The 19,900-nt window shown below is 42.8% G+C and overlaps 1 protein-coding gene across 4 annotated transcripts in view; it reads left to right on the top strand.

The window, feature by feature from the left end:
* Nucleotides 1-6,513: 6,513 nt before the first annotated feature.
* Nucleotides 6,514-19,900, top strand: part of EFR3A (EFR3 homolog A) — a 185,572-nt gene continuing 172,185 nt past the window's right edge. For 2 of the 4 annotated variants that reach the window (XM_077809789.1, XM_077809787.1), the window contains exons 1-2: nt 6,517-6,568; nt 18,245-18,297. In XM_077809789.1, the coding sequence (XP_077665915.1) occupies nt 18,288-18,297 (10 nt within the window). In that variant the 5' untranslated portion in view covers nt 6,517-6,568; nt 18,245-18,287. Of the gene's footprint in view, nt 6,569-18,244; nt 18,298-19,900 lie in introns of all 4 variants that reach the window. The other 2 variants (XM_077809786.1, XM_077809785.1) reach the window with 2 other exon arrangements.

Below are 19,900 nucleotides of genomic sequence, written 5' to 3'. Positions count from 1 at the left end.
AGGGAGCCAGTGGAGGGGATTGGGGGAGCTCATTTGCTGCTGTCTTTGGATCTTGCCTGTGAAGCTATTGGACTACAAAGCCAGCCAGAATTCATCATGGTAGATCTGATTCCTCTATTTTAACTATTCTTTGTAGGCATATCTTCTCTCCTAGTCTAAATTCAATCTTTTAGAAAATATTGTAACAAAATATTTGTTAATTCATATAAACAAAAACATCAAGGAAAAAACAGTATATTTTGGCTAGAAAAAATAGACTTTAAAATAAAGATTAAAAATGTCATCTAATTAGAATCTGATTGTAAAGACTAAAAAATATTCACATCTGTGAATATGCTTCTTTAAAATCTGCTATATCTTACTGTTAGCCAAACAAGTGACTTTGGATGGCTACAGCCCTTACCTTATGGACACTGTACAGCTCCTTAGCTAATCTCCTCTATGATAAATCTACATTAAAACCATGTGAAATGAAACATTGTGAGCCTGATTATCTTCTCACTTATACCAGTTTACCACGGAGTTACTCTTGGTTACACTGATGTGAGGTGGAATCAACCTCACTGTTTGTTTTTTTTCACCAACTCAAAAACTTCTTGAGCAGAATTAATGTACTGCATTGGCCATCTTGTACCATTTGATCCCCCAATTTGAACTTTTATTGACAGTTTTAGCTAAGGTACCTTTTACTGCTTGCTTAGGAAATTGAAAATTTCCCTGCTTCTTTATTAATGTGAACTAAGGCATGTCTACACTGTAAAATTAAGTTGACCAAAGTTAACATCGACATACAGCTGCCACAGTAATTAAATTCATAGAGCATGGCAGCAGTCCCAGCCATGGTGAGGAAGAGGAGAAAGAGGCAATTTGGGACAATAAGTGGGGAGAGTACATGAGCATCAGTATATGCGGATAGGGCAATTGCATTGAATACTGGCACCGTTTTCCACAGGCCGTGGTGATTGTAGCTGATCTCTTACTCCTGAGATGTAATGGAGGCTGAAAGAGAACAGCTCCTGCATGTGTCTGGCCGCAGACTGGATCTCTATGCTGCTAGCCTGTGTGCTGCAATGGTGCCTGCTGACATAATTGCTGACTGGCATGAGAAAGTGTCCTACCATGGTGGAAGAAAGAAGAAATAAGGCAGCCCCGCCCCTCAGCCCGAAACCTTTGGCAGAGGATTGCAGACTCCTTCCAGGAAAATTTCCTCGAGATCTCTGTGAGGATTCATGGAACATCCCAATGCACATAAACAAACTGTTCCCCAGACCCCCTCTGCCTAGCTGTACAGGGGAATGAAAAGCAGATAGCAACTCTGCCTCTGTTGGTTATTTCACTACCTCTTCTAGCCTGATTAAAAAAATAGTAAATGAACAGATGTGTCCCTGCAATATCAAAGCAAACTGCGTACTTACCAGAGGTTCCTTCCCCTGTATCAGTCTCACTAGTGCTAGACGTAGGGACTGACTTGACTGCCCTGGAGTCAGAAAGAGGTTATGGCTCGCTGCACCACTGGATCCCCCAGTTGTCTGTCCCCCATACTACTCCTCCTCTTCCTCGTCTAACACCTCCTTCTCACTGTGCTCTTCGGGGGCCTGTGACTCCAGCTCCCTTGAAGTATCCATGGGGCTCTTGGCAGTGGTGGAGTCTCCCCCAAGGACAGCATGCAGCTCCTTGTAGAAGCAGCGTGTCTGTGGCTCCGCACCAGAGCAATTGTTTGCCTCCCTTGCCTTCTTGTATGCCTGCCACAGCTCCATGATTTTCACGAGGCACTGTTGGGTGTCCCTGTTGTAGCCCTTCTTCCCCAAGCCCTGAGCAATCTGCTTATAGATATCAATGTTTCTATGGCTGGATTGGAGCTGTGCCTGCACATTCTCTTCTCCCCACAGACCCAGGAGATCCACCACCTCCTGTGTACTCCAGGCAGGATCCCATTTGCTATGTGGAGCAGACACAGTCAGCTGGGCAGTTCCTATGTGAGCTCTCCATGCCAAGCAAACAGGAAATGGAATTTAAGATTAATGGCGCTTTAAAAGGGGAGGGGCGTGTATCTGTGTACCTGGCCACCAGGTAGTGGAGTTGAAAATGGTGACAAGAGCGGTCACAATGGAGCATTGTGGGACACCTCCTGGAGGCCATGAAAGTCGATGTAAGTAATGCAGTGTCTACTCTGACACTGCATTGCCCTAACTACGTTGCCATAAGTGTGATGCCTCTAGCGGAGGTGGAGTTAAGAAGTCAGTGTAGCGGGCGAATTACATCCCCTGGAGCGACATTTTAGTGTAGATGCTCACAGAGTTAGGTCAATGTAAGTTGCCTCACATAAATCTAACTCTATAGTGCAGACCAGGCCTTACATTTAATTTAATAAGAAACTATGGAATTATTGCTGTCAAACTACTGAAGTCAATAGACTATTGAGTTCCTCTTTAGTAATGCCTTGGGGAAAGGCCACTTCTGGTTCACTTGCAGAGTGCTTTGCTTTTGAGTGCAGTGGAGTCCAAGGACGCTTCCCTGTTTCTATATATAGTTGCTTTTCTCTTTTTTTTATTCATCTTTTTTGGTACACAACACTGATTATAGTGTTAGACATGGTCAGCGATTGGGGAGTAGAAGTAGAGATGTTGTTAGATTGAGAGATGACTGGATGCTGATTTGTTCTTCTTATCATAATAAGAAATACTTGCATTCAATAATTAAATTCTTTATTCCTTACATAACACTTACCTAACAACACAAAGTCCAGAGCCTGTGTTGAGGTATAGTCAACAACTCTCTGTTATATGCCAAAACTGAATTAGTAAATGTTTTTAAACTATAAAGATAGACTCAAAGCCTCAACATATATTGACTGTTTAACAAAATGTTAGTTACTACATACCTCATTTAGTTATAGCTATAACAGGTCTACTTAAAAACAAATAAATCGTCTTCAAATTAGCCCACAATTTAACATAACTGTGGTGTTTATATTTTAAATAGCAGATTATGTCAGTTTAACAATTATAAATTATATTTAAATGTATTTTATACAGTCAACATAAGTAAACAATTCTCTAGGATTAAAAGGACCAAAACCAAAATCAAAAATGTCCTACAGCGTACTCATAGACTTTAAGGTCAGAAGGAACCATCATGATCATCTAGTCTGATCTCCTGCACATTGCAAGCCACAAGAACCTCACCCACCCACTCCAGTAATACTGTGTGAACTACTTGTGAAAAACTTTCTAACCTCAAGTGTGCTTCAGAGGCATTTACTGTATATAGAATTATGGAATACAGGAGAGTCACTACTTTATTATTTACTGTATTGCCAACCTCAAAAGTACAAAAATTATGAGAATGGTCCAAAAATAATTTTATATGTGTTATGGTTTTTGAGTCTTTCATTTTTGAACTCCCGTGTCTACTCCCAGTGAATGTGTGTCTATTCGAGTGCTGCCAGCTCCCACAAATGTACAAAGTAAGGTAATTTAAGACTAAAGGTTGATCATGACAGACTAACCTAATTCCCTTCTTTGAGAAAATAACTGATATCTTAGATAAGGGAAATGCAGTAGAGCTAATATACTTGGACTTCAGTAAAATATTTGACATGGCAGCACATAGAAAAATATTAGTTACATTAGACAAGATGAGGATTAGTACAAGAATGGTAGAATGGATGAGGAACTGGCTAAAGGTGACAAGGCAACGGGTCGTGCTGAAAAGGTGAATTATTGGACTGGAGTGATGTTACTAGTGGAGTTCCTCAAGGATAGGTCTTGGGACCAATCTTATTCAATATTTTATTAATGACCTTGGCACAGAAAGTAGGAGTGTACTATTTGAAATTTTCCAAAGATAAAAAAGTTGGGAGGCATCATCAATGCAGAGGAGGATCAGGATATTATACAGGAAGATCTGGATGAGCTTGAAGACTAGCGTGATGGAAATGTCATGAAATTGAATAGTACAAAGTGTAAAAACAAGAACTTAGGGTCTAATAATAATAACTTCTGCTACAGGCTGCGGGGGCGGGGGGAGGTGGTGGGGGAATCATCAGCTGGAAGCAATAGAGGAGAAAGACATGGATGTGTGTGTCAAGCACAGGATGACTATGAGCCACCAAGGTGATGCAGCTGTTGTTAGGAATTTTCTGCCATTTTGTTTTGTTGTTTGTTATCCTCCATGTTGTTTTGCCTTCTTGTTTCTTGGCTTGACACTCTTTTCTTTGTTGCTTATTTTTGATTGGGTAAGCTTAAGGGACTTCTGCCTAGTAACAGAGGCAGAGGCAGGAAATTTGAAGGAAAAGGCAGGAAAATCTGCCTGGCAACAGGAAAGTATATAAGAGTTGCACACAGTGTGCCGGTTGCTGTCTGTCCTAGAGGTAGCCTGTGCTCGTTTGTGGTAACATTGAAGAAGAATACACCTACCTGTTCCTGCCGTTGAGCGGTTCCGTATCCAATCCAGTGGGGGCTTGCTCTAGTGGTGGCGTGTTCTTCTGAGGCTCCTGGTCCTGGTTCTCGAGGGATTCCTGGGTTTGCTGATCCCATTTGGTTTTCTGTTGTCTCCTGCTTCCATCAATACAGTGTAATAGAAATATCTATCTTTATTCCTCTGTTATTCATTAAACCACTGATCTGTTTTGTTAATAAATCCCTTTTGTTTTCTTCCTTAGAGTGAGTAATGTAATTATTGGTATGACCATAGGTGATAGATACTAATTCAGAGTAAACGGGCCTGTCTGGGAGGGGGTCCTTTATAAAGATACCTCCCAAGTTTTCCGGTAACACTGTGAAAAGGTGAATACAATCTTGAGATGTATCAGGCAAGGTTTTTCCAGTAGGGATAGGGAAGTATTCAAGCCATTGTATAGAGCACTGATAAGACGTCATTTGAAATAACATGTACAATTCTGGATACCCATGTTCAAGAAAGATGAATTTGAAGTGAAACGGGTGCAGAGAAGCACTACTAGGATGACCAAGGGAATGTAGGGCCAGAGGAGACTGGAAGAGCTTGGCTTGTTTAGCCTAGTAAGAAGGCTGAGAATGTGCATAATTGCTTATGGGCAGCACGTATAAGAGGCTTGGGGAGGCTAAGCCACCCCAAACGGGGCAAGAAATGCTGGATGCGGCACACCTCCCTTTGGAGGCATGCTGTCCTGCTGCCTTTACAGCACCACCACCAGAAGCTCCCTAGCAGTGGGGGGCCACCTGTGTTCCACCCAAAGGCCCTATTCCCGCTCAGCCTCTTATAGAATCAGAATATTAGGGTTGGAAGAGACCTCAGGAGGTCATCTAGTCCGATCCCCTGCTCAAAGCAGGACCAACACCAACTAAATAATCCCAGCCAGGGCTTTGTCAAGCCAGGCCTTAAAAACCTCTAAGGATGGAGATTCCACCACCTATGGTTCCACCTCATATGATTCTATGAAATTCAGGCTACAAATTAGAAGATTTTAACTCTCAGAGGAGTGAGGTTCTAGAACAGCCTCCTAATAGTTGTGGGCGGCAAACAACTTAGTTTTAAGAGTGAGCTAGCCAAATTTATGAGCGCAAATGAATGAGGGGCTGGCTTGTGCTGGTATGGGGCAGGACTCAGCAGCCTTAAGGGTCATTTCTGATTTATGGTTTATGTGCCTAAAAGCTCATGTGTCCAGGCTTCAGCCGGCCACCCTTAGGCTTCAAGAAGGAATCTCTTGTCACCAAGTCTGTTCAGGTGTTTTTTTTATTTCCTTCCTCTGAAGTACCAGCGATGGCCAGGTCAGGAGATGCGACAGTAGGCAGGATGGGTCAGTGCCCTGAGGTGCCACCGCACAGTGTCTTTTTCAGGTGCGTGGCAGGCCGGTTCTTGCCGACACACTCAGGGTCTGATTGCCACAAGGGGGGCCAGGAAGGGCTTTCCCCCCCAGTCAGATTGGCAGTGAGTGTGGGTTTTCTGCAGGGTCACTGGGCAGGATTAGCTGAGTCTACCTCACTTAATCCCTGACCTGCCATTGCAGGGACTTTGGGCACTGGCGCACCTTGGTCCCTCCCACCGTCTGCTTGGGGCACCTGATGGTGATGGCTGAGGGGGGAAAAGGTCGGAGATGGCCGCATTCAGAGACCATTAGCAACGCGAAGCAGGGGGAGACAGTCCTCAGTGGTAGCAGATGACAGAACGAGGCAGAACAGTCTCAAGTTGCAGTGGGGGAGGTTTAGGTTGGATTTTAGGAAAAACTTTTTCACCTGCTTTGAGCAGGGGGTTGGACCAGATGACCTCCTGAGGTCCCTTCCAACCCTGATAGTTTATGATTCGCACAGCATGCTGGGATTTGTATGCGTGAGCTGTCCCTTCCACCCGGCTTCCCCCAGTGACCCTCAGCTGCGGCAGGGCTGCCTCTGGGGTTAAGCAGCCTCAGTGCCGGGGGCGCGCCTCGGGGGGTAACTAGGAGACTGGGCCGCGACAGTGACCGCGGAAGGCGAGGAGCCCTCCCCCGAAAGAACTACAACTCCCACAGTGCTCCGCGCGCCAGCAGCCTCAGTAGCGGGGAGGAGCAAAATGGCTGCGGCTAAGCCGAGGAAGAGGAGTCGTGGCTGAGGTGAGTCTGCGAGGGCAAGTGAGCGGCTCCGGGGGAGGGAGAGGAAGCGCGGGAAGGAGGGTGCCCGAGGCGAGAGGCGGCAGCAGGGAAGCGAGGCGAAGGCGGTCGGGGTTGTGGCGCCGCACGCAGGCTGGGGCACTTCGCCAACGGTGCCGGCCGGCGCGAGGTGGGGGACTGGCGTCCGAGGCGCCCCCGCGCGCCTGTATCCTGGTGCCTGGGCCCCCGGGCCCGCAGTTCCCGCGCTCCTGGTGCCGCGCAGCCAGCTAACCTTCGCGTGGTGTCTGCGCGTCGCTCCGCCGGGCTGGGAAGTCACCTGGCCCGGAATCACATCGCAGAGCGCTCCAGGTGTCACCGAGTGCCCGCGTGGGGCTGTGCTGCAAAGTTTGCCCCGGCCGCCAGCCAGCCTCCCGAGCCCTGCTGTGGCTTCACCACGTCAGTGTCCACTGCAGCGCCTGGGGCCGGGGGGGTGGGTCACTCGCTGTGGGAAGGGGCCGCGAACTCATCACGGAACAGCCCCCTGATACTATGTTGTGATGTCAAGTATCCGAGGGGGTTAGCCGCGTTTGTCTGGATCTGTAAAAGCGGCAAAGAGTCCTGTGGCAGGATGAGATAGGCCTGTTAACACCACTATGTCCCTTGGTATTGTAGTGTCTGGAGGCAGGTGTTTCTGTTTTTCGTTGAGTGATATACTGATATGGTATACATACAGGTCTGTCTTGCATAGTATTGACCAAAAACCATGATACAAATATTGTAGCGTGCTGTCAAGCTGTTCAGGGAATCCATTTAGCGCTAACGAATGTCATTTGCTTGTCTGACACTCTTAGGATGATTGTGTCCTGGCAACACATGACAGTGAGGTGTGACAGTGCAGATCTGACCTTTGTAGTGTTAGATGAAAGTTACACAGTTTTGTGACTATCCGTGATGATAGCTTTCCATCTCTCTGACGGGCTGGTGTATTATAGAGACTAAACTTGACCTTTGGGGGGGAATTTGTTTATGGTATGATGGACTGCAGTACAGAGATTGTCTGTTGAAAGACTCTGTAAATAGGCTCTAAAATGTTTACATAAAATTTCACTGAGAAATTACAAATTTGGGGGATTAAAATACTGATTGTAGGGCCATTACACTGGGAGAACTTCACTAAGTGAGAGTTTAAATTGCTTTTGAAACACGCTATTAAATCCTTCATAGGAGGAAAAGACGCTCTAAAATGTGCCAAAATGAGTGAGTTGGCAGGTCTATGATTGTTCATTCAGAAAAAACAGTGTTAAAAGTGGGAACTGAAGGTAATTATTTTACAAATAAGATAGCAGTGATTGATTTCTGGTTTCAAATACTGTAATGTTGGAAAATGTTAAACTTCCTTCCTCATTTTGTCCTCTGCTCTCTTACCCCATCCTAGTGTACATATGTCTGTGTGAGTGTAAATATGTATGCCTGTATCAAAATTTGGAATTCCATTAGACTGCAATACTAAAACTGCAAAGAGTATGACTGATCTTCTGCTTCAGGTCTAATAAAATGGAATCATTAAGAACATAAGAATAGCCATGCTGGGTCAGACCAATGGTCTATCTAGCAGAGTATCCTGTCTTCTGACAGTGGTCTGTGCCAGGTTCATTCAATGGAATGAATGAACAGGGAGTGGACAAAACAGGGTAATTATTGAGTGATCCCTCGTGGTCCAGTCCCAGCTTCTGGCAGTTAGAGGTTTAGGGACACCCAGTGTATCGCGTTGGGTCCCTGACCATCTTGGCTAATAGCCATTGATGGACCTATCCCCCATGAACTCATCTAAATTTTGTTTTTAACTCAGTTATAGATTTGGCCTTCACAACATCTCCTGGCAATGAGTTCCACAGATGATCTCTATGTTGTGTGAAGAAGTACTTCCTTATGGACCAGGAATCACACATTGAAATGAATAGGCAGTAGGTTTTTGTGTTACATGAAGGGGTAAATAGCGCTTCCCTATTCACTTTCTCCACACCATTGTTCCCACTAAAATATAGATTTCACTCCAAGCTTGGGGGAGTGGATAAAATGCCGAAGAATCTCACAACAGGTTACTTGTATGTAGTGGGCTAACTATGAAGAAAACTTTCTAACTATAGGACTAGATTACCGAGGTAGATTGTATAATCCCTGTCATTGGAGGTTTTTAAGAACAGGTTAGATAAAGACCTTTCAGAGATGGTATAGATGACCTCTTGAGGTTCCTCACAGCCCTGCATTTCTGTGATTCTATGAAGGAAATTGTTTACATTCCTAACTACAGTGGGTGCTAGTAGGTGTCCACATTAGTAACACTGATGACTTTCAGATTCCCAGATGATTGGTTGGCTGTTGGATCAGAGACCTGTTGTGGAAATAGACTGCCATTGTTCTGGCTCCATAAGCTTTAAAGGAAATGAAAATAAACTGTTTCATGAATTTTGTGCCATGTAACATCTGTATTTTGACATCACTAAAATGGCTAATGTTAGGGGGTTTTCAATAAAAATGTCTATGAATGGGATTATCATAGTTTAGCATAGAAAGTAAAAGTTATGACAGCTGTTCAAAGAATCCTAAGCAATTCCAGTAGCACATTTTGTTCCAAAATGTGTGGTTCCCTCTAATCAACTTGTATCATTTTTATGTGATTAAAGTACATAAATGATATTTTTATCAGTGCTTTCAGTGGATTTTATTTTAATATGGTGCTTCTCTACTATTTTATGCTAATAGCTAGATTCTGAGATGGCACTTTCAGAGATGGACTTTACTGAGAGAAATGGAAACTGATGGCTGGCAGATTGAGTATCTTAGAAAGAAAAGGAGTACTTGTGGCACCTTAGAGACTAACCAATTTATTTGAGCATAAGCTTTCGTGAGCTACAGCTCGCTTCATCGGATGCATACTGTGGAAACTGCAGAAGACATTTTGTTTCATGGTCTTTGTGTATATAATGTCTTCTGCAGTTTCCACAGTATGCATCCGATGAAGCGAGCTGTAGCTCACAAAAGCTTATGCTCAAATAAATTGGTTAGTCTCTAAGGTGCCACAAGTACTCCTTTTCTTTTTGCGAATACAGACTAACACTGCTGTTACTCTGAAACCTGAGTATCTTAGGAGCATCATATCAGGGTGAAATAAGATGATTACCAGTACTATAAAAAGAAAAGGAGTCCTTGTGGCACCTTAGAGACTAACCAATTTATTTGAGCATGAGCTTTCGTGAGCTACAGCTCACTTCATCAGATGCATACCGTGGAAACTGCAGCAGACTTTATATATACACAGAGAATATGAAACAATACCTCCTCCCACCCCACGGCTCCTCCCACACGGCTGTTACTCTGATACCAGTACTATGGCACTTTTAGGCTTTTTTTTTTGCTTTTTTTTTTTCTTTGTGGATGAGCATGTTAGATTTGTGGCTGTCAGTTACATGGGGAAAGCTTTCCTTTTTACTCATTTCATACATTTTCTTGCCATGTTTTGTAATGATTGAAGATTTGTTTAAAAACGGGCTTGATCCTTTTCAGTCAGTTTTCTTTTGAATTGATTCTGCAGCATATAAAGGCTGAATTTGTGGTAGTTTCCATGGCAACAGAGTCATAATATTTGTACATATACATCAGTAGTACCTATTTACGATCTCTGTCTGCTTTACAAAAAAATACATTTAGCCTCACCGATACCCCTGTGTGACACATTATTTCAATATTGCAGATGGGGAACTTGAACAGAGGTGAAAGGCAAAAGGTATAAGTGAACAATAATTTTGAATGCTTCAGTTCTTGGGTGCCCAACCTGAGATGCCTCGTGCCTGATTTTTCAGAGGCACTGAGCACCTAGATCATGATCTTTATTTGGGCTTGGGGGCTGTTCATCTCTTCCAAAAAAGAACCCTAGAAATCTCCAGTTGGGAAATCCAAAATTAGTGTCTCCCACAGTCAACCTGTGGAATCCATTGTCAGGGGATGTTGTGAAGGCCAAAAGTATAACTTTTTCCATATCATTTATGATTATGTTGAATAGCATTGGTCCCAGTACAGATCCTTGGAGGACACTGCTATTTACCTAATTCCACTGTGAAAACTGACCATTTATTCCTACCTTTATTTCCGGTCTTAACCAGTTACTGATTCATGAAAGGACCTTCCCTCTTATTCCATTACTTCTTATTTTGCTTAAGAGCCTTTGTTGAGGGACCTTGTCAAGGCTTTCTGAAAGTTCAAGTATGCTATATTGACTGGATTACCCTTGTCCACATACTCTCCAAGAATTCTAGTAGATTGGTGTCAGAGTAACAGCCGTGTTAGTCTGTATCGCAAAAAGAAAAGGAGTACTTGTGGCACCTTAGAGACTAACCAATTTATTTGAGCATAAGCTTTCGTGAGCTACAGCTCACTTCATCAGATGCATGATTTCCCTTCACAAAAGCTGGGTTAACTCTTCCTCAACATATCGGGTTGATGTGTGTGTCTGATAATTCTGTACTATATTTTCAACCAGTTTACCTGATACTGAAGATAGCTTACTGGCCTGTAATTGCGAGGATACTCTTTAGTATCTTTTAAAAATCAGCGTTACGTTCTCTATCTTTCAGTCATCTGATACAGATGCTGATTGAAACAATAGGTTACACACCATATTTAGTAGTTGTGCACGTTCATATTTGAGTTCCTTCAGAACTCTTAGGGGAATACCATATGGTCCTGGTGACTTACTACTGTTTAATTTATCAGTTTATTCCAAAACCACCTCTATTGACCTCTCAGTATGGCACAGTTCTTCCGATTTCTCACAAGGCATTTTGTAGGAAAGTTCCCAGTTCTGGCTCAATCCAGAGGCTCTAGAGATCTCTGTGGTGGCCCAGTGGTCAGTGCCATTGTCAAGGTTCCTCCCCCACTCTGAACTCTAGGGTACAGATGTGGGGACCTGCATGAAAAACCTCCTAAGCTTATTTTTACCAGCTTAGGTCAAAACTTCCCCAAGGTACAAAATATTCCACACGTTGTCCTTGGACTGGCCGCTACCACCACCAAACTAATACTGGTTACTGGGGAAGAGCTGTTTGGACGCGTCCTTCCCCCCCAAAATACTTCCCAAAACCCTGCACCCCACTTCCTGGACAAGGTTTGGTAAAAAGCCTCACCGATTTGCCTAGGTGACTACAGACCCAGACCCTTGGATCTTAAGAACCATGAACAATCCTCCCAACACTTGCACCCCCCCTTTCCTGGGAAATGTTGGATAAAAAGCCTCACCAATTTGCATAGGTGACCACAGACCCAAACCCTTGGATCTGAGAACAATGAAAAAGCATTCAGTTTCTTACAAGAAGACTTTTAATAAAAATAGAAGTAAATAGAAATAAAGAAATCCCCCTGTAAAATCAGGATGGTAGATATCTTACAGGGTAATTAGATTCAAAAACATAGAGAACCCCTCTAGGCAAAACCTTAAGTTACAAAAAAGATACACAGACAGAAATAGTTATTCTATTCAGCACAATTCTTTTCTCAGCCATTTAAAGAAATCATAATCTAACACATACCTAGCTAGATTACTTACTAAAAGTTCTAAGACTCCATTTCTGGTCTATCCCCGGCCAAGACCCAGCATACAGACAGACACAGACCCTTTGTTTCTCTCCCTCCTCCCAGCTTTTGAAAGTATCTTGTCTCCTCATTGGTCATTTTGGTCAGGTGCCAGCGAGATTACCTTTAGCTTCTTAACCCTTTACAGGTGAGAGGAGCTTTCCCCTGGCCAGGAGGGATTTCAAAGGGGTTTACCCTTCCCTTTATATTTATGACAGCCACATAGAGTCAAGATGTGCACCTCTTCATGCACCAATGGGGAATTTGAGAGCATGGTGTGCTGGGGTGGTTTTTGTCCAATTTTATGACATGACCGAAGAGCATGCAATGCTGCTTTTGAATATAATGAGCGATTGAAAGAAGGCATCTCTCAGCAAGATTGTAATGTTTTGCATAAAGTCAGACCACTTTATGTTCAGGATTTAGTGTTACCAGTGCATATGGAAAGTCTCTAGCCACTCAAAATCTGCCTATAAGAGAGTCCAGGTTTCTAATCCATACAGCAGTACAGGTAATACGCAGGTTTGATCGATCCAGAACTTTGTCTCAGCTTAAAGATGTTTCTGCATCTGTAAGTGAGACGTGAACTTCATGCAGGAAGTGAGAAGACATCTTTGTCAGAGAATGTCCGGTTTGCTTTGGCCATCTGAATTTTGCTTTCAGCCTAGGTAGATGACAGTTTTGAACCAACTCTTCACAAGGTATTGTGGTGGCCCAGCTCCAAGGTTCTGAACCTTGGTCTTCTGGCATGTGACGTTCAACCCCATAGTGTGGGTAGCCTTCCGGAAACCTTGGAGGGTGGGACTGAAATTCTATGACTTCTCCCCAAGCAAGGCTACTTCATCCGTGTCGTGTGTGTTGGTGAACATTTCTTACCGATGTTGATTCTGATATGAGGAGCCCCAAGTCCGAATATCCAGTCAATAGCTTGACAGAAAGTGCCAGGGTGAGAGTGCAACTCTATCTCACACCCAAAGTTGTGTAGAAATGCAGCGAAAGCTGTTAACCAGCATGACTTTCACACAGGTACTGGTGTGAAGACCATGCGCCAGATTTAGCGGAATCAAAAGCCAAGTTGATGTCGATATATGCCACGTGAAGTGGGTAGTTAAATTCTTGGTACAGATCAGCCAGAGGGTAATGACAGTGTCCATTGTTGACCTCTGTCAAGGAGTATCTGCATCCTACCAAGCAGAACGTGAGCAAACACCTTTCAAGGGACTGACAACCATGAAATTGGCCTGAAGTTCCCATACTCAGTGCGAGATCCTTTGCCCTTGTACAGGGATACTATGATATGATTATTCCATTCTGTTGGTACTTTGCCAGATGCCCACACTTTGAAGAATATTTGTTGCAGGCTGTTGCTCACTGCTTCCAAAGCATCTTTGAGCAGGTCTGGGGGAATGTCAGGTCCAACAGTGCATCCACTCTGTAACTTCCGAATGGCCTTTCGTACTTCCTCAAGTGACAGAGGGATCAGTGGTTTCAGAGTGGTAGCCGTGTTAGTCTGTATCAGCAAAAAGAATGAGGAGTACTTGTGACACTAACAAATTTGAGCATAAGCTTTCGTGGGCTAAAGCCCACTTCATCGGATGCATGCAGTGGGAAATACAGTAGGAAGATATATATATATATAGATAGATAGATATACACACACACACACAACATGAAAAAATGGGTGTTGCCATACACACTATAACGAGATTGATCAATTAAGGTGAGCTATTATCAGCAGGAGGAAAGAAAACTTTTGCAGTGATCATCAGGATGGCCCGTTTCCAACAGTAGACAAGAAGGTGTGAGTAACGGTGGTGGGGGGGAAATAAGCATGGGGAAATATTTAGGGATCAGTGTTTGTCCTTGGGTCTTCAGCCTTATGGTTTGCCATGTCACATAGCTCTGGACAGTTGTCAGTGGCATAATGTGCTTTCCATCTATCCAGGACCTTGTCCATCAATGAACAGGGAAAGCTAGCCAGTTTTGTGATGTAGATGCTGGAAGGTTGTTAATGGCTGCCAGCTAGGTGCCTGGTGACTGTAGGCAGGATGCAGATTGTTGAACTTTAGGCCATTCTCTGCCTCCTTGTCCAGGGAGTTGTTGTAAATTTCAATCATGTTTTGCCATAGCTTGGAAAATGCCTTTCAGCCTTCACTCCCCCTCCCCTCTCCTCCCCTAAGAGCTGAGTACCTAAAGTTCACACTGCATTTGTTGCACATTAGCTCTTTGGGGCAGGAGACCTGTCTTACATGTATGTAAAGCACCTAGTACACACTGGAGCAGTATATAAATAATGACATATAAAAGAACTACAATAAAAGAATATTAAGGTTGCTTAGTCAAGCACTCAAAGATTAAAAAATGCCAGAATTAAGGTTGCCCATGCAAACTTAATTCAGTCCCATGTGCATATGTGTTAGGATATAACTTTTAGTTAAATATTCAATATTTTTTCCATAGGACCCCTGCCTCAATCTCTGAGTTCCAGCAAGTTAGTTGCTGAAAGAAGGGAGGCTTTCCTGTGCTCTCAGCTCTGATCATCAGAGCTACAGCAGCCCCCAGCAACTGCAGGGAAAGTTTTGCACAGCCTCTGCAGTCTTGGGAAGAAACGGGCTTAGTTGCTTCATGGGGATTGTGCATGTGTGGTCTGGGTAGCATCTGGGAACTGTTTCAGCATGCAGCACTACTAGTGCACGTGGAATCTTCAGAGAATTTAGTTGTTGGGTTCTAACAAATCTTTACTATAAGTTTCAGAAGGTTATAAGTTGGTCAAATTTGGGCCCACTGTTTATTATTTTTATTACTGGAGTGCTAGGAGCCCTAATTTTGGGCCAGTACCACAAAGCACTAGGAGCTGTACAAACAGAACAAAACAACGGTCCTTTCCCTGAAACGCTTACAGACTAAAAAGACAAGGCAGACAGACAAGGAAGGCATACGACACACAAGCAGAGTGTACAATCTGGTGGCAGCAAATGTATTAGTTCCACAGTTTTTATTTTCTCTCTCTGGTGGGTTTAGTTAGGAGGGGATAAGCTAAAGGGCAGAGAGAAAGGACATTGAAGAGAAGGAGGATGAGGGAACAGAAGGGGAGAAGAGTGTAAGTGGAGGGTTCCTAGGTGTCCAGTTTTCGACTGGAATGCCCAGTCAAAAAGGGACCCTGGTGGCTCCAGTTGGCACTGCCGACCGGGCCATTAAAAGTCCAGTCAGTGGTGCAGCGGGGGCCCAGGGCTAAGGCAGGCACCCTGCCTGCCCTAGCTGCACGCAGCTCCCGGAAGCAGCCATCAGGTCCTTGCGGCCCCATGGCGCATGGGTGGCCAGGGAGGCTCTGCACGCTTTCCCTACCCTGAGTGCCAGCTCCGCAGCTCCCATTGGCTGGGAGCTGCGGGGGAGGCGCCTGCGGGCGTGAGGGCAGTGTGCGGAGCCTTCCTGGCCGCCCATGCACCAAGGGGCCAGAAGGACCTGCAGCTGCTTCCTGGGAGCCATGGTAAGCGCTGCCGGGACCCCCCAACCCCCTGCCCCCAGCCTGGAGTCCCCTCCCACACCCAAACTTCCTTCTGGAGCCTGTATCTTGCACCACCTCAACCCCCAGCCCTGAGCCGCCTCCTACACCCCAAACCCTCATCCCTGGCTCCACCCCAGAGTCCGCAACCCCAGCTGGAGTCTCCTGCACCCTGAACCCCTTATTTCTGTCCCTACCCAGAGCCTGCACCCCCAGCCCAGTGAAAAAGAGTGAGGGTGGGGGAGAGCAAGCGACCGGGGGGGGGGCGAATGGAGCAAGTGGGGGAGGGGCCTCAGAAGGGGCAGGGTAGGGGTGTTCAGTTTTGTGCAGGTAGAAAGCTGGCAACCCTAGTGACATAAAGTGAAGAGACTGAGGAAGGGGGAGGTTTGGAGCACACAGCCAGTCAGCACAGAGAAAGTCCAGTCAAAGTCTCTGGCTAGCTCCTCTTTGCAGCTTTCCGATCTCTGTGGACTTGGGAGAAAAGGCACACCCCTCACACCAAGGTGACTCCCTCTTAGATTTCTACTGCCTGTTCTAAAGCATGGGGGTGCTAAAACTTCTCAGTGGAAAGGTTGTAAAAAAAAAAATTATGTGGGAAAAATTTTTCTTAAGCTTGTTCTCAGAAACAGTTAAACTGTTTCAGCACAATTTTCAAAAACTTCAGCATTAGGCTCACACCTGGTTTGAAAAACTTCAGCCTGAACAATTGAGGTTTGGCAAATTTATAAGCTTTCGAAAATAGGGTCTTATAATAGGAAGTGTCAGGCAACTGTAATTATATTTGTCTCTACCTTCTACCTATAATGTTTCACTGGCAAAGTGTATTGTGTCCCCATTCATTGTGGTTGTCAAAAATTCAACACTCATAAACATCAGGCTCTTTTAATTAAAACCTTGTTAAGGCTGCTCAATTATGTGTACTACAAATGCACCCTTAATGAAGCCAGAAAATATCTGTTCTCTATAATCCCTGAGTCAAATTTTCAACAAAAGTTGTTAATTCATCTTTATTATACAAACATGCACCACCCACAATACACATGCTTTCCCCCTCCACAAAAAATAAAAGCTTTAACTTTGTCCTTGTGGAGAGGCATACTTTTCAAACATGATAGATTGACTTAAATCACTGATTTTAATCAGCAAGCACTAAACCTTGATTTAAAAAATTGATTTTAATCCTATTTTGTATTTGAGAGGTTCATTCTCCTTGGTTGTTATAACTGTTAAAACATGTTGATTTGCAACTAAATGTAGTTTTATTAAATTTGGTACTTCTTTTTGCTCACCAGAGGGTACTGTCAAGGTTCCTTCCCCACTCTGAACTCTAGGGTACAGATGTGGGGACCTGCATGAAAAACCTCCTAGGCTTATCTTTACCAGCTTAGGTCAAAACTTCCCCAAGGTACAAAATATTCCACCCTTTGTCCTTGGATTGGCCGCTACCACCACCAAATTAATACTGGTTACTGGGGAAGAGCTGTTTGGACACGTCTTTCCCCCCAAAATACTTCCCAAAACCTTGTACCCCACTTCCTGGACAAGGTTTGGTAAAAAGCCTCACCGATTTGCCTAGGTGACTACAGACCCAGACCCTTGGATCTTAAGAACAATGAACAATCCTCCCAACACTTGCACCCCCCCCCGCCCTTTCCTGGGAAATGTTGGATAAAAAGCCTCACCAATTTGCATAGGTGACCACAGACCCAAACCCTTGGATCTGAGAACAATGAAAAAGCATTCAGTTTTCTTACAAGAAGACTTTTAATAAAAATAGAAGTAAATAGAAATAAAGAAATCCCCCCTGTAAAATCAGGATGGTAGATATCTTACAGGGTAATTAGATTCAAAACATAGAGAACCCCTCTAGGCAAAACCTTAAGTTACAAAAAAGATACACAGACAGAAATAGTTATTCTATTCAGCACAATTCTTTTCTCAGCCATTTAAAGAAATCATAATCTAACACGTACCTAGCTAGATTACTTACTAAAAGTTCTAAGACTCCATTCCTGGTCTATCGCTGGCAAAGACAGAATATATACAGACACACAGACCCTTTGTTTCTCTCCCTCTTCCCAGCTTTTGAAAGTATCTTGTCTCCTCATTGGTCATTTTGGTCAGGTGCCAGCGAGGTTACCTTTAGCTTCTTAACCCTTTACAGGTGAGAGGAGCTTTCCCCTGGCCAGGAGGGATTTCAAAGGGGTTTACCCTTCCCTTTATATATATGACAGTACTCTAAACAATAATATAGCTCAACATTCATGTAGTCAGATTACTAATTTTTGTTTTTTATGATGTTAGAAAATGATGTATTATTATTATTATTTATTATTATTAGTTGGTTTTTTACTTGTGAATTGTCAAGCTGCATTTGGATGGAAATTGGAATTCAATTAAATGTACAAAAATGACTTTGTAAAAATTTTTTTAGTTTCATAAAACTGCCTTCAATGTGCTGTATACATAAGGAAAAATTTATCAAAGCATGTTTTGCATTTGAAATTAATACATTAAACCAATGTACAAATGTTTTGACTTCTTACTCAAATTATATTTTTATTTTCTTATAGCTTATTTCATCTTGCAAAACTGAAGACAAATTCCTGGCTAACAATGCCTGGTAGTAAGTATTACAACCTTTAGTTATATTGAAAAAATGTTTAAGGATATCATGTTGTGTATTAAATATTGCTTAATTGGGGTAGGGGGAACCCAAGTGAAATAAGGGAACTAATAATGCAGGTATTATCTTTTTAGTTTAAAATGGAATTGGATTTGCTCAAGACCGTGTGATTGGCCATACATTGATGTACCAATACATATCTGTTGAGAACATTTTAAAAATGAAATCTCATATATAAGGTTGGCAACTTCTTGTTAACTGTTCAGTGATCATAAAATCTTCATAGTTGTAAAATTGTTCATCATAAAATTATGGTGAATTTAGTACGTGACTGAAAGTATGTGGTGGGGCAAAACAAAAGTTACAATAGAAGCTGTGGTACTCCAGTGCAATCCTACCCACAAAGTATTTTAAAATAGTAAGTAATACTGTATAGTAAATAGAATGAATAGTTAACTTATAAAATGATAGGTCTAATACTTAATATATAAAAATACAGCTAACATTTTGACAGAAGCATCTTTAAGATTCAAAAAGATCATGTATCTTGAGGAAGAAAAACCTCATGTATATAAAAGCTTCAGGCTGGGGAAGGAAATGAACCCACCACACAATTAATACCAAGTAAAGTAACTTATCTCAAAAAAAAAATAACCCCAAACAAACCAAAAAAACCCCCCAAAAAGTAGTATTTATAATAAGTGAATTTCTCTTTCATAATGACTAAGTGAGAGTCTTCAAAAACAAAAACCAGGATTGTTGAAAATATAGTTATACTGTTTTGAATATGGATTTTACAGATGTCTGGATTGATCAGGAAACATTAACCTAATTTGTGTTTTAGGTCGCTTGTCATCTCAGAAATCCATGAATCAAAATATCTGCTATATGTTAGGAGCTAAATCTGTTGGGTATTTTGCTATTTAGTTACTACTTGCTACTTACTGTAAAATATTTTTGGGGTATTTTGTTGTATTACGGTGTCACAGCTTTTTGTAAATTGCTGTTCTGTAGGTGAAGCAGCATTTGGATGTTTGCTGTTTGGGCCCTCATGATTATGAAATACCTTTCTATAAATATTTTTGCATTTTTTTCCCTGCATCATGGAATAAAGAAAAAGAACAATCTCCTTCATTTAAGTATAGGGAGAGCTCTTGTAAAGAGAACATGTTATGTAGAATGCAGAGTAGGTGTTGTATGTCAACAATTTTTAATAGATTGCATGTTGCCAAAATGGATATTAAATTATAGTTGAATTCACTTTTGAGGTTTCTGGCATAGTGTTCTTATTTCTTTTTTTATTGAGAATGCTTCAGTGAAGATGTCAAGAGAAATAGCCTAATAGAATAAATGTAAATTTAATTTTTTCCTCTATCTTTATCAGAAATATTTTCCCCAGGTCTGGCAAACTGAGTGGTGACATAATAGAAATGCTATTCCTTTTTTGACAGTTGTGTTATTGAATCAGAACATGGGGTTTGAGAGAGTGTGTGTGATTTGGATTTTGGGAGAGAATGGAATGCAGTAGAGATAAATTGGGAGTAAAGGAGGGTTTTATTTTACATTGAAGGGCAGTTCACAATTTAATTACTAAATTTTATTG

This window comes from Eretmochelys imbricata, chromosome 2, assembly GCF_965152235.1.
Source record: "Eretmochelys imbricata isolate rEreImb1 chromosome 2, rEreImb1.hap1, whole genome shotgun sequence".
NCBI lineage: Eukaryota > Metazoa > Chordata > Testudines > Cheloniidae > Eretmochelys > Eretmochelys imbricata.
The sequence above is the reverse complement of the archived record's forward strand: the minus strand, read 5'-3'. Positions and strand labels throughout refer to the sequence as shown.